Source organism: Lucilia sericata, unplaced genomic scaffold (assembly GCF_015586225.1).
Source record: "Lucilia sericata isolate MDLA Ls3-8-SP2 unplaced genomic scaffold, ASM1558622v1 Contig000000F_arrow, whole genome shotgun sequence".
In the NCBI taxonomy this organism is placed as follows: Eukaryota; Metazoa; Arthropoda; class Insecta; order Diptera; family Calliphoridae; genus Lucilia; species Lucilia sericata.
Window position 1 is genome coordinate 1639512 of NW_023994042.1, and position 16637 is coordinate 1656148.

The following is a 16637-nucleotide window of genomic DNA, read 5'->3' on the forward strand; positions in this document are numbered from 1 at the left end:
GGCAATCCTGGTAGTAATGACCAAGCTGGTCGCAATTCCAGCAACGAGGTATATTTTCATCCTTTTGGACAGCATCAATTGACGGTTCCTCTACTATATTTACAGGAATTTTTTGTTCCTGAGCAAAATCAAGTTCAGCGATATGACGTCTGGGTGGAAATTGGCTAGAAGATCTGGCAGAAAAATTTCTTCGGACATACTCATCATTTAGGAAGCTTTCTCGCATCTGAACAAGTTTTCTGAGATGCGGGATTGAGTGAATTGGAATATATAATAACTCATGCCGTATTTCAGGCCTTAGGTTTCGAGTTATTATTTCTATTAACTCCATTTCTGAGAGAGGGGTTGGAAGCCTATCCATTATGGCAGACAGAGCTTCGTAAAACACGTCAAAACTCTCTCCTGACTTTTGTTTTCGATTTCTAATTTCTTCGCGAATGTCAAACGTCGATTTGAAATCTTTATATTGAAATCTTATAGCCTCATTAAAATCGTTCCAGTTAATAACATCCACTTGCTTGTGGTATCGCCAAAACCATTCTCTGGCTTTACCAGTGAGCAAAATGTGGAGATTTTTACAGATGATATTAAAATCACCTTGGAAATTATCTATAGTTAAAGATTTCAATCGGTATAGAAACTCCTCAACTGTTAGACCAGTTGATGTGCCATCAAATTTAAGCCCCCAGTTCTGGATGATAGAAGTTATTTTGTCGTTTTGATAGCTTGACATATTTGAAGAAGGAGAGAAATGCGAGTTGGCCAAGGGATTTTCATAAGTTCGAGGTGTTTGAGAAGTATTTCTTACATTTGAACTATTTGCGAAAGTTTGCCTATTTTGAGCCATGTTCTGTGGATGATTTCCCAAAGATATATTTGGGATTATATTAAGATTTTGTAAAATTTTAGTAATATTGTTCTCAATCATTTTGTTTATTTCACCATAATTGATTGAAATATTTTGAGAAGACTTTGTCACTATATTTTGTTCAGTATTTACAGAAGCATTTTCTATTGGGTTTTGTGTCGGAAGCTGATTATTTCTAGACGGGTTTGGCAGAGTAGCTGGGTTTGTACTATCACTTGTGTTTATTAAAGGTGTCACGGGTTCATTAAAAAGATTTCTTGAGAAACTTCGCGTGTGGTATTGTTTAGTAGACCCACCACGTCGCAATGTTGATTTTAACGGCTTTCCCGGAAAGGAAATTTGTTTTAAGTCAGAAAGTTGACAAGGAAATCTACATACTGGACATTCACTGTCGTTTGAGAGATAATTTTCTATACACGGACGATGAAAGACGTGACTACAACTTACAATAATTAGACACTCTATTTTACCGTCAAGGCGTTCATTGCAAATGCTGCAAAGGTCATTTGAAGCTGGAGCTATTATAGGAGCTTGAGAAGGCCCTGAAGCTAAAGATATTATTGGGGATGGATTTTGGGGCATACTTGATGCAGGAGGAGGTGTTCTTTCTAAGGACATTATCGAAAAACAATGCACAAATTTGAGTAAAAAGAAACTATAATAAAAAAAAAACTATTTACATATATAACATTTGAAATTCTAAATCAATCAAAAAGTAGAAATCCAGTATTCTGATTTTCATTAATTTGAAACGTAGGTGCTTTATTAATAATAAAAAAAATTATAATGTATAATATTCTTTTTTCCATGGTCGAAATTATTTAGGTTGAAAAAAATAAATGCGATATATAGTCAATACAAGGAAACAATCTGGGTTATGGAATAATTTGTAATAGATTACCATCATAACCTGTTAACAAACCTACATATAGTAAAACGTTTATCCTTAAAATCACTTATATATAAGAGATGTGAAATAGCAAAGTGCAACTTAACATAATCTCATCATATAAAAGGTGCAGATAACTCAGTTAACAAATTATAATAACAAATATATTACAAAAATTTGCAATAGTGTAAAACGAATTTTGATTTTATTTGTCTACGTTTGTGAAAGGATTGTTTAGTGGTAAAACGGTTAGATGACTCAAACCTCAAGTCTCTAAAATCCTGTAATACATAAATAATTATTCACTATGAAGTCGCATAAATAACAAAATCAGTTTTGCACTAAGCCGATAATGAAATCTATAAATTAAAAAACAGAACCGAAAATGACCAAAAGAATTGAACCATATTCGGCCCCACGTTGGGCGCCATTTTATGTAATATGATATAGTTTGAAAAACTTAAAATCAGTCATTTTTTTGTACAGAAAATCTACATCAAAGAAAACTTTTTTGAGTAGAAATCTTAAATTAGAGCTAAATAACAGAAAGACGACGGGAGCCATTTTGAACTAGCTTCAATCGGTTTCGGGGAGGTTCTTGTCTCTCTATTTTTAGTCCAGTTTTACATAAAAATAATTATTATAGACTCCCTATAAAAAAAAATTCAAAAGGTCTTAATAACCATAAACAAATCTAGCCCCATTATGGTTATACATGAGATGAAAATTACAACAAACATATTGACTATATCGCTTATCAGATTCCAGGTATTATGAGGAATCTGTGCCTCTTGACCCGCCCATTCCATTATCTTGCTGGCACATTATTAGTTTTACAAGATCCCACAGAAGTGATCAACCTAATATTTCATACCATGGAAGAAAAGATTTAGGGAATTAGCAATTCATAATGAATATATTCAATATTTATTCACCCCATAAAATTAATATTAACAAATAGTGCAATATTATCTTAAAATAGTTTATAAGTTTTAGTTACAAGTTTAGATTTTAATATTAGAACTAGTTTTATAAAAAGAAATATTATTATTAGTAAATATAAAATTAAGTTTTCAAATATAGTTTATCAAACCCTATTCAATTTAATCATAGTGTATAAATAAATTAAACTTCTTTAAAAAAAAGATAATGAAGCAATAAGCAACAAGAACATCATTATTAAAACAAAAGTTTAAAAATATAAAATAAACCATGTTCTCTTACAAATTATTTCTTTTAGTTAGTGTTCTTTTTACTTATTGCTTTGCTTATGAAATGTTGTATTAGCAAGAATTAAGAGTAAACTAAGATGTATTATTTCCACTCACCAATTTTACATTGCTGTCGCAGAGGCCTCTGGATCTTATTTATGAATGATGATTGACTAAATGATAGAGTTTATCAATGGAAAAATTCTTGCATATACGTAAGATAATAAATAATAGAGTACAAAAATATAAGTTATATAATTTATAGTCTTTTAGTTAATTACAAATTTAGGGTTTCCCTTATCATTGAGAATTATTAGAACTTATAATTTTACAATTATTTTTGTTTTTATATATGTAAATTCTAAATTTATATCATGTAACTTTATGTGATTAGAATAGTATATTTATAATCTTAAGCTTTGGAAATTTGCAACAACAAATAGTTTGGATTAGGTTATAGTATAAATTTGTTTCAGAATTTTAAATATTAACAAATTTGGGTTTTAAATTTCTAACAAATATGATTCGAGGTGAAACAAAATAGGCAAATTTATAGGATAGATATCGTGCTAGCAAAAGTATAGATATTATATAATCGAGTTTCTTGAATTTTAATGCTCGAAACAATATGATCTCGTTTAGTACATAAGTGATTGATCTGTGATGGTTGTGATCTTTTCTTTTAGAAACTTTTTAAACATGGATGGAATGTAGTATAATAAGTTTGTAGCAAAAATATAAAACTGGTGAAATTTTTAACAATATATGCAAGAATTACTTAATGGCTGGCTATCATTTAGTCATATAATAGACGATGATTAACCTGATAAATAAATTTCGATTTTAGTTGAGGATCCTACATTTCTAATTTCACTTGCTTACCAGCCAATTCTGCATTTATATGTTTGATGTTTATATAATAAGAAAAAATTCCAGAATTTCCTTCAAAATGGCGAAGTGTGGTTTGAAAACGAGGCAAATTATAGTGTCTTAAGGGGCCAAATTAAATTGAGGTTAGATTTTTCCTCGATTTTTAGTCAATCGTGTAATTTGGTGTTCCGGGTTAACCCCATAGGATATATTGTTAAGACTTGGTGATATTTATTGGAGTGCACTGTAATACTTTTTCTTACTTTATTGATTTTTTCTTAATTCAAATTATGACTTAATTGTTCCAGAATCCAAAAAGAAAAGAACGACCACATGCAGTTTTTGTAAAGACGAAAGATCTTTTCTGATTAGTGCTATCAAACTTTTCCCGCACAAAATAATACCGATTATCATGAATGATTATTTTAATCATTCTTTCGTATTATAAAAACGCTAAACACAGCTACTTTTAATTGCTTACCAACACTGGTTATAAATTAATCACATAAAATCATTCACAAATTATATTTTTATTAAATATTCAAGATAATTTCCTTTCATAAATAATATAAATTTCATTCATAAAGGAAAATAAGAATTATATATATATTTCCTACTTATTTTACTTTATCAATAACTTACGAGATCTTACTGAAATGTATATAATTAACTGTTGAAATGTTGTAAGAGATAAGTTTATATACTAATGTTTATACACATTTAATATGTTTCCTCTGAGATATTACTATACAAATGTTTATAAACATATGTACATCTATATGAATAAAGAAGAAGGAAAACAAAACAAAGTACACTGGTTATAATAATAATAAGGTTTTTTTATAATATTCATAAAATATTTCTCAGACCAACAATATTTTAATAAAATAATAAAAGAACATAAACCAATAAGATATATATACACATATATATTAATATGTATGCAATTTATAAATATTTTATGGGCAAAAAAATTTGTATTTTTTAAATTTTAATAACCATCGAAATCTATGCTTGGAAAATGTTTTGTATTTGACTGTAACTTTGGCGGAAAAGTTAATATTTGAAATTGTGTCATAAACGTCTATTACAATTATGTAAACCTTACCTCTGGGAGAGTATTTAGTTAAAGCTATCTTACAACGTTTCCAGAACCACTTATACCCAAGCAGCATGTACGTTGAACTCCCTGTAGTAGTTTGATATTACACTTTTTGTCCAAAGAAGCCCACCAGATTATTGAAGCATATGCAAGAATTGGTCTAATTACACTTTTATAAAGCCAATTTGTCATAGTAGGACTAAGACCCCATTTCATTCCTATAATTCTCCTCTATATCGCCCAGCACCGATGTGCCTTGTTGATCTTATCCTCTATGTGGTGTCTCCATTTTAATTTACAGTCAAGGATTACACCTAAGTACTTAACTTTGTCACTGGTATCTTCTTGACCAGGAAGCAAGGTTCAGTATACGTTGAAATTTTTGTCTTTCTTGTGAAAATACAGATTTCCGTCTTCGCCGGGTTAATATTGAGGCCTCTCGGTTTAGCCCAGCTCAAGGCTGCATTCAGAGCCTCTTCAGCTCTTCTACACAAGTAAAACTGGGGCAGAAAATCAATACAATTAAGAAAACATTTTGACAAGTCAAAGAAAATGTCAGTGACTACTTCAGATTTTAATGTAAATCCGCTTAGCAGTCTCTTTATACACTACATTACTATAGTTGGGAGGGGAGGTTTCTACTGACCTTAAAGTATACCAATCGAACCAGTTGATTATACCATGTACATCCGGCAGCCTAAACCTTGTTTGCATGGTATAGTTCGCAATTTCAAGATAATATTCTTAAATTTGACACGTATGACTGGTTTTTTCTTATTGAAAATGATTGAAACGGTCTATTACTTAACATAGTTCCCACACAACTGTTAAAATTTCGACGAACTGTTGTACGTTGAATTGTAACACCTCTCGTATAAAGAAGTTTTTTATAAATCTTCTAAAAAATTGTAGGTGAAGGCTTTTAAAATAAATAAATATAAAAAAGTAATATGAACTTTTCGTTTGAATTCCAAAGACAGGATAAGTTGAAACTAAACTTAATTAAAAAATAAAATTTATTACTACGTATGAACTGCGTAAATTTCTCTCACTGTAGCTAAAAAAATAAATCCTTCTAATTTATTTCTAAACTATTTTAGTTTTCATTCAAATACATGTAAATCACAAAACACATACATACACAAATACGATCACAAAAAGAAACTGCACACATATAAACACACACACACTCACTCAATCACTTACATACACCAATACGTTTGTATGTATGTGTATGTATGTAAACAAACACCACAACAACAAATTGTTTTGAATGTCGTTTATTTATAATTAATTTATTTATTTAAATAATTTCATTATTTCTTTGTAAATTTACTTTTTATTATTATACGTTTGTTGTGTTTATGTGTATGTGTATGATAATGATGATTAAATGTTAATTAGTAGATGAATTTGCACGTTAAATACAAATAATTACATAATTAAATCCTTGCAACAACATGCAAAATATATTAAAAGGACGTAGATGTATGTGTAGAAAAGTTTGTGTGATGTTCGTGTGATATTTAAATAAAGCATGTGATATATTGGCATGACATCACTATCACTATTACCATCTCTCTATCACTCCCTCTCTCTCTCTCTCTTTATCACTATTTACCTCTATGTGTGTATGTTTTTTTATTAATTTTATTATCCAATTATGATTTTGTTACATAAAGTTTAAATTGTAATTATTTGATTAAGTTTTATGTAATTTGAAATATGTTTTAAGTTAACTTTTGTTTTTAATTTGTTATTTATAAACAAAATTTACTTATTGATTCAATAATCAAAGATTAATTGCAAAATTTATTTTTAATTAGTTATTGATACTTTAGTATTTATTTTATAAGTTAATTGAGTATTTTTTGTTATTTAACTAGATTTTTAGTTTATTTTAAAAAAAGCTTATAATTTAGAGCTTGTAAGCTTCCTCTTTTATCTAGATAATGCACCAGAATTATGTTTATTATTTTAGTTCTTTTTTTTTTTAAGTAATTTATCAGAATTTGTATTTTATTTTTTTTAAGATTTATTAAGAACTATTATAGCAACAAAAAATATGAGAATAAATTAAGTATATAAACCAATAATATTTAAAATACTTATAAAACGAACTTGTATAACACCGTTTCCTAATTTTGTCTTTTAATTCCTTTAACATTTCCAAATAAATAATAATTAAACAAAATTATGTAATATGTCAAGTCAGCATGTTTAATCCTTTTAATCTTTACTTTGATATAATATTGTATGCAAATTCCATACATTCCCTTCAAAAAAAAACTAAACTAATCCAAACTTTCCCGTTATAAAACATATGAAATTTCTTAAAAATCACTTAACAATTTAAATACTTACTTTGAAAGCTAAAAACCAACAAATCAAAAAATTTACAAAAATTAACAAAACTAGTTGAAAAAACAAAAACAATTTTACCCTCAAACAAACTGCGTGGTTACGTACAGTGGTCTCCATGGTAGATGCGGACACAAATATGAAAAACATTATAATGAACAAAATAAATTATAAGTTGAAGAAAAACGAAAAGATATACAGAAACCAACCAAACAGATTTCCTTGTTTTAGGGATGTCCCCCTTTTGAAAAAAAGCCCTCTAATCATTCATATGGAAATGTAAGGAATAATGAATCATTTTAAAAATTCTATGAATTTTATTACACTCATTTCGCGCCATTTATTTGTATACAATCTATGTATTGTGTTCAAATTCATTTACCCTCGATTTGATTACATACGATACGAATTTATATACATATATATCTAAATGTATTCTTTTATTCAACTGTAATTAGTTAGAAAAAAAGTCAATAATGTTTTGTTAACTTCTCTTCTATAATATTAATATTTTTTTTTAAAATTTTATAATTTATAGTCCCTACAACAATAATAGATTAGTAAAGATTATGTTCAAAATAATAAGGATTAAACAGCATGATTAAGGTTGTGAATAACTTGTTTTTAACTTTGGTTAATGTTGCATTTGATCGCAATTTAATTTCCATTTGATGGCGTAAGTTTCTGCCTGGATAACAGCTCAGATATTAGACTAACAACTAGTTAATACAGAACATTGTATATATTCGTGTATAGTTTAAAATCATATATTTTTAAGAAGTTATCATTTTAAAATAAGTAATAATTTATGAAAATCTTTTAGAGTTGAACATATACTTAAGCTGAGCTTGTGATTATGGGTCTGTAATAGGTCTTGATGCACTACTAGACCTATCAAAAATGTCTGTGAGAAGGGTATACATTAAATTTATCATTCCGTTTATAATTTCCACAATCTATTATACTATATTGTATATATGTATCTTCTGATAGCAAGACTGGGGGGTAATGACTACATTTTCAATTACAATTACAGTTTAAGTAATTGAAGCTTTGCCAATTACAATTACTTGTAATTGTAATTGAAGTTTTTCCAATTACAATTACTTGTAGTGTGTAATTGACCAATAACTAATAACCAATTACAATTACTTGTAATTGCAATTGAAGAATTTCCTATTACAATTACTTGTAATTATGAATTTTGTACCTTATAATTACATGTAATTTATAAATAGTAATACCTTAATGACAATTACAAGTAATTTTAATTGGAAACTTAAATTACAACTACAAGTAATTGTAATTGGCAAAACTTTAATTACAATTACAATTCCAAGTAATTGTAATTGGTTATTGGTCAATTACACACTACAAGTAATTGTAATTGGAAAAACTTCAATTACAAGTATTTGTAATTGGTTATTGCTCAATTACACATTACAAGTAATTGTAATTGACCATGTAATGAATTACTTTGTGTAATCATTACCCCCAATGCCTGATAGACAGCAAAATCGATTAAGTAATATCCGTCCGTCAACATACACTACTATGAAGAATATACATATAAGCATCTTTAAAATAAAATCGTTATTGTAAGGTGGCGTATACGTGATATTAACCATACGCCACAAATCATTCAGCAAACATCCCTAAAAGTTTATATCGACATATACATACATATGTATGTATATGAGCTATTTATTAAATGTATAAAACAACTATTTAAACTAAATATTTTCTCACAACCTATTTTACCATGCTGTTAACTAAACTTTAAACATTTATTGTTCTAAGGACTTTTTATAATTTTGTTAATGTGTATAAGTTTGGTTTGTTACCTTCATTTCCCCGTGTTATGTAGTATTTAGAATATTTATTTTTCTTTTACCGTTATTATTTTAAATTTTATTTTGTTTAAAGAAAAAAAAAAACAAATAAGAACACAACAATTTAAATTGAAAGAGTTTTGTCAATGTTGTTTAATTGAATTTGTTAAATGAGCTGTTTGTTAAATTTTTAAATTATACTACATAATAAATAATATAACATCATGTCTATCTATTCTATTTAACTAACTAACTATCTATCTATATATATTATATTGTATATTTCTATATTATCTTTTTCTATCTAATACATGTATTTTAGTTTCTAACCATCGAATGTGGCTTCAAATTTTTCCTATTTTTGTGTTAAACTTAATTTATTTATTTTTTTATTTTGTTACAAAAGAATATTAAAACCACCCAAAAGACATTTTGAAATCTTTTTAGTTAGAAAAAGTTTTAAATATTTTTTCCAAACTCCTTCTGTGTAAATGTTTGGGTTTCTGTTTCATTTCTTTGTGTTTGTATTCTATTAAATTATTTTTCTATTTTTTTGTTTTTGTATTGTTTGTTTTGAGAAAAAGTATTTCTTTCTTTCTACTTAAAAACAATAAAAAACTAAAACAATATAACCACAACAGAACATTAGTATCACCAAAACCCTAAACACTTTTTTCCAATTAAGCAAAACATTATTGTTTTTTTCTAAAATCAAAACAAAATTAATTAACTAATTTAAAAATTAACATCCAAACAAAATTGATTTATATAAAATTGAAATAAAAAGAAAAGCAAACAATTGACATGAAATCAATGAAAATCATTTTAAAAATCATTAAATAAATCGACTGCAGACCCGGATTGTAGATGCTCGTTGTAGTTTTTTCCCATTTTTTTAATTATAAAACCAATAGCAACAAAAAAATTTATATTTTTTTTTAATTCTTACATTTTAACAAAAGCTTTGATTACAATTTTTAGAAAAAAATAAACAAAATTATGAAAATTGTTTCGAATGGTTTAAATCACAAGAAAAAATGTAAAATTTTTTGTTGAATAGTAGAATTTAATCATCATTTTGTCCTCGAATTTAACTTGTAGATAAAGATCCTATACTTCTTCTAACTCTTATACTTCCTCTTCCCCCCTTCTTCTTCTATTGATCTAATTATACTTTAATTTTTTTTATAATTTCTAATGTGTATTGAGAAGTGAACAAAACCAAAAATATACTGTACTCTATACTATAGAACCGTTACCAAAACCAAGAATTCATCTTTAAAAATAATTTTTTTTATTGAAAGTAGTTTTATAGCAACTAAAACGATTTAGTTCTATTATCAAGAAACAACTCCCCTTTAAAAATTTTATTTATTTTAAAATATTTTGTTTTTGTTATTTTGTTTTATTAAATCACGCAGAGCAAATGATTACATCTATAATACTTACAATATTGCTGGAAGAAATACAATAATATTATCGTTGTAATCGTAGTTCTTGTTGTAACAACCATGTTATTTAAAAATCCATTCAAAGTAACTACAGCAACATGCTAAGTTTCTCTAAATATATATGACATCATAATTAGAGAGCTACAAATTATGATAACCAAACCGAATAGTTATTATGATAAACTCGTTTGCTTTAATCATTGCGGTAGTAATTTGAACGATGAATTTAACTTAGTATGGTTCCGACAACTAGACATAGTTTTCCCTGCGAGATTATTTTATATTTTATTGTTGCTTTGTTTGTCCACTATCATTGAATTATTAAAAAGTTTTTAAGTTTTTATGTTTGTCTTACATTATTTCTATTATTAAATTATATTTTTCCTCTACTATTGTCTTTACAAATTTTATAATAATTTCAACACTTTGGTATTTTGTCTATAAGTATTTTGTATTCGTTTATTCATTTATTTCTCTAATGGACATTTAATTTAAATATTATAGTTATAATATAATTTAAGTTCATTTTATATTTATTTATTGTGTAACTGTTATGTTTATTAGTGTTATCAACCAAATACCAAAAAAATGCCAAGAAAACCAAAAAAACTATCAATCTAAACACTAGTTATTAATTGTCTTTAAACAACTTTGAATATGACCAAACAAGAGCATACACACTCTTTCCACCATCTTAATCCACTTTTAGTCTATAGTACACTCAAAGAAAAAAAATTCTTGAAAAAAACTATATGTGAAATTTACACACACATAAAACTACACACCATATCTATAGAATCTATCTTCTATTTTTCTTTAAATTTATTATATTTGTTAATTTTATTAAAACAACAAAATTTCTTTAATATTCCATTCATCACAAAAACCTCTTTTCATGAAATTAGAATCTTTTTCAAAATTCATTTGTCGGAACAAAATATCATGAGAAATCGAATAATTTAACAAATTACATAGAGAAAACTATTATTCGTTGTTAATTAAATTTGATTGATTCTTTAAATGTATTGAAATATTTATAATATGCTTAGACAATTGCTTACACATAAGCAATGTTATTATTAGAAAGAAAAATCTTACAAAAGGCTCTGATTAAGCTTATCATTAAACTTTTCGTCTTAAAAAGCGAGTTTTGTAATTCTGTACTTATATTTCGAATCACAGTTTTAACTCAAAATCTTATGTGTTATTAGATATATTTTTTATCTGGGAATCATTGTAGTGCAGTGATCTGGTCAAAATCCATAATAGTTGAATTGTTGAAAGTATAACTCTACAATAATGCTGGTCCATAGCAATATTGATGTCCTTCCTAATAATAGCCGAAAGTACTTATCGTTAGACATATGTTGACAATTTGACCACACGTTACAAACTAACCTGTAATAGCTGTCAGTTACAAGTTGTCAACATGTGACGATCAACATTATCTTAAAAATAATGTTAGTACTTTTTGTGAAAATTTTTAAATTTAACCCATTAAATCCTAAGAAGAAATTAGCTGTTACAAATACGTTTCTTGTTTTTAATGAATTCAGTACAAACTATCAACAAAATTTGTTTTTCTTTTTTAAGAAAAAAATTGTGGGGACAATTTTAGAGACATTGGGCGGGAATAAAATTAAAAACACTAGTAAAAAGAATTAGTACAACTCATGCTGTTAATTGTTAACCCCTTAAGTGAAAGAAAACAGAAAATATATGTTAGCTTAATTCTTAACAAACAATATCCTCATTTGGATCAGGCTTGCGGGGTAAGACTAAATTTTCAATTACAATTACATTTGAAGTAATTGTAATTGAAGCATTACCAATTACATGTAATTGTAATTAAAGTTTTGCCAACTACAATTATTTGTAATTGTAATTGAAGTTTTGCCAATTACAATTACTTGTAATTGTCATTGAAGTTTTGCTAATTACAATTACTTGAAATTGAAGAAATTCCAATTACAATTACTTGTAATTGTGAATTTAGTTCCTTATAATTACATGTCATTTGTAATTAGTAATATCTAAATTACAATTACAAGTAATTGTAATTGCAAATTTCAATTACAAATACAAGTAATTGTAATTGCAAAAATTTCAATTACAATTACAAATAATTGTAATTAGTTATTTGTCAATTACACATTACAAGTAATTGTAATTGGAAAAATTTCAATTACAATTACAAGTAATTGTACTTGGTTATTGTTCAATTACACATTACAAGTAATTGTAATTGACCTTGTAATTAATTACATTGTGTAATCATTACCCCCCATGCCTGATTTGGAACTTTAATGAGTTAATAAAAGACAGCTTATTTTGGGATCACTTAATCGAATCTCCGATAGAAAGAACCAAACACCTAAACTGGTCATTTGAGTTCATAAACATCTAAAACATACACATAAACACATGAAACTATGTATTATATATGTAGGTATTTAGATGAAAAGTAATCAGTAATGAAATTTATAAAGTCCATAATAGAAAATCCCTTAAATTTGCATAATTTGCATATATGATATCGATATCAAAAATTAACACACATCAAAGTCATAGTTTCTCATTGATCGGATCATAACTGGACACGTCTATCATTTATGAAAAACACTAGAATAATTTACTTTTAAATTTTGGTATCAAATCATTTTAACAAAATAAAAAAACATAAATTACAGACGTCCAGCCTTAAATGGACCACAACTTCCATAAAGTTTTGAGAAATATATATTTTACAGTTCACTGGACTACTCCGTAATATTCTTACCAATACCTACTTATTCGTTATGCTAATTTAATTGAAACTGCCTTGTTTCAGAACAATGTGATTTAAAGTTTAAAAAACTCAAAGTGTTTACTCTCTGAGAGATTCCTCATTCCAGTAGGCTGGATGGTCGACTCAAAGAACACTAGTTCGGGTTTAGGTATACGTGAGGATCCGTTCAAGTTTGTTAAATTAATTCTGTATTTTCCCAACATTTATCAAGTGGTAATTCTAAATCCCTACTCGTTTCTTATGTACAATGACGCACCCAACATGGTCCTAATGTCCAGTATAAATATGTCGAAATTGACTATAAAGGCATAATTTGAAGTGATCGAAACTTATAAGTATAGAACAATATAGTACACTTATTTGAATCTTATAAACAAAGTTACTCAGAATCATTTTATATACATCTACTTACATACACTGCATAATCCATGCTTAATTTTACGAAAAAAAAAAATCGTTACTACTTTTTTCGTAATATTTACGAAAATGTCATGAAAATGGTTGAAATCAACCCATTATTTCACCTAGCCCCCATACATATAATTATTATGTTATTTAAACCAGTATCTCGATAAAAATCGGTGCGAATAAGTTTTATACAAGTCTTAGTGGCCTTAGCTCTCATACAAATTCCCCATCAGAATATGACTTGAATATCTAAAATTCACATATAAACACTAACATCGTAATGAATTTCAACACAAATATACATTATATAAATATAAATCTAATCACGGTATCGGTCCATATTTGCCCCTAGCCCCCATATATAGATTATATTGAAGATAAATGCTTTATTATGAAAAATAAATCACATTTAATATACTTAACTATGGTCGGCCACCCCCGACTTTACTTTCTTAAAATAATAATATATTAATATTTCTATAAAATTTAGGAAAAATTAAGAAATAAGTTGTTAAAATTAACAAGAATTTTTGTATAAATAAATATTTCGTAAATTTCACCATTTATTCTAAATTTACATTTTAAAATTAAAGTAATTTAACTAATATTTCTTAAAATAAACGAATTATACTAAAATATTTCATACAATTTTGTACATATTACGAAACAATTTGGTGGTGCGAAACAACGAAACTTTTCGTACAATGTACGACAATTCTCGTATATATTACGCATGGATTATTTTCAGTTTAGATAAATCAACCTATTACATTTGACCAATATCTGCATATATTAGAAAGATTTCATCAATTGATTTCTCATGAAGTATTTTGTTTTTCCATTTGTTTCGTCAATAGTGGAGCATCCATTTTTCTTTTTATCTAAAAACACATACATATATTCATACATAAACCAGTAAAAGAAAACAAAAACCTAAACAGTATAGGAAATCAAACACATTTCCGTACAACTATTTTTGAAGAACTTTTCTTATATTTTTTTCCTTTAAATTCAAATCTCAAAATCTCCAAAAAGTGATGATGGTCCAAAATCTTTAGAACGAAAAAAAAAACAAATTATATAAAACTTACTCCCCAATACCCTTAACCCATTTTTGTTTACTCCCAGAAATGATGTTTATTAATTAGAATCTGTTAAAAGGTAAAATGCAAATGTGATGCAACAAAGTAACCAACAACAATCTTCAGCGCCAAAAGTATTATAAGTGTTAGACATTTTCTCTTGGCCCTTGTGACTATTTCAAAACCCCATCCCTCCACAATTCCAAATGTTTAAAGAGCGAAGAAAAGGATAATAATGATCTTGAGGAGGAAAAAGTGTGTGTGTGTGTGCGTAGCTGAGAGTTAATTTATTATTGCTAAAAACACATCGTAGATACATACGTATAATTAGTTTATTTTAGATCTAAATTAACAATATTTAATATTTAGGTATTGTTGTATTTGTTTCATAAATAAATATGAACATTTACACACCTTTCGTCTCTGTTACTAAACTATTGAAAAAACAACAGAATTAACAAGAAATAAAGATAAAATTAACAAAACCATTGTTGAAAAAAGTTTCAAAAACTTAACTTTGTCTCTCTCTATCTTTCTCTCTCTCTATTTTTATCTCTCTGTGTCTCTCGCGCGCAAAATGTGTGTGTGTTAATGTAACAAAATATGTGTGTGTGCAGGTTATCGCTGTGATATCCATACTATTTATAGTCCTGTCTACCATAGCCCTGACGTTGAACACCCTACCACAGTTACAACATTATGATAATGATACGGGTACACCAACAGATAATCCACAATTGGCTATGGTTGAGGCCGTTTGTATATCGTGGTTTACGCTAGAGTATATACTTAGGTTTAGTGCGTCGCCAGACAAGTGGAAGTTTTTTAAAGGCGGCTTAAATATAATCGATCTATTGGCAATACTCCCTTATTTTGTTTCCCTGTTTTTGTTGGAGACAAACAAGAATGCTACGGACCAGTTCCAGGATGTGCGCCGGGTGGTGCAAGTTTTTCGCATCATGCGCATCCTGCGAATCCTTAAGCTGGCCCGTCACTCAACGGGCCTGCAGTCGTTAGGCTTTACCCTACGCAATTCATATAAGGAACTCGGTCTACTAATGCTGTTCCTGGCTATGGGCGTTCTCATATTTTCTTCGCTGGCATATTTTGCCGAAAAGGATGAAAAGGATACAAAATTCGTTTCAATACCGGAAACATTTTGGTGGGCGGGTATTACAATGACAACTGTTGGCTACGGGGACATCTATCCCACTACTGCACTGGGAAAGGTTATTGGTACTGTGTGTTGCATATGCGGTGTTCTGGTAATCGCTTTGCCTATTCCCATCATAGTTAACAATTTCGCTGAATTTTATAAGAATCAGATGAGACGCGAGAAGGCGCTCAAACGCCGTGAGGCGCTCGATCGTGCCAAACGTGAGGGTAGCATTGTTTCTTTCCATCATATCAATCTGAAAGATGCCTTTGCCAAATCCATGGATCTCATCGATGTCATTGTTGATACAGGTAAGTCTCTTTAAATCGTAATATCTTTTACATCTAAAAATTTACAATTTAACAATAAATATCGTAAACAACACTAATAAAAAGTACACATTTCACTTTCAACCTAAAAATCTCACACTGAAATGCAGTAAATGTGTATTTTTTGTTTTTGTTGACTAAGGATAGTAAATCCAATTCTCTTATTACTAACAAACATTTGAATTGGTTCGTTATCAATTCAAATAGTTAAAACTATTACTCGTACCATAAAAATATCACATTAATCGTATAAATACTAAATACTTAATATAATTAATCCTATTATAATA

The 16637-nt window shown here is 27.8% G+C and overlaps 1 protein-coding gene across 19 annotated transcripts in view; it reads left to right on the forward strand.

Annotated features, from left to right (window-relative positions):
• The window catches only part of LOC119606497 (potassium voltage-gated channel protein Shab), a 230448-nt gene that overhangs the window by 148854 nt on the left and 64957 nt on the right, over positions 1 to 16637 (forward strand). For all 19 annotated transcript variants that reach the window (XM_037961167.1, XM_037965703.1, XM_037967900.1 and 16 more), the window contains one exon: positions 15480 to 16329. In XM_037961167.1, the coding sequence (XP_037817095.1) occupies positions 15480 to 16329 (850 nt within the window). The remainder of the gene's footprint in view (positions 1 to 15479; positions 16330 to 16637) is intronic.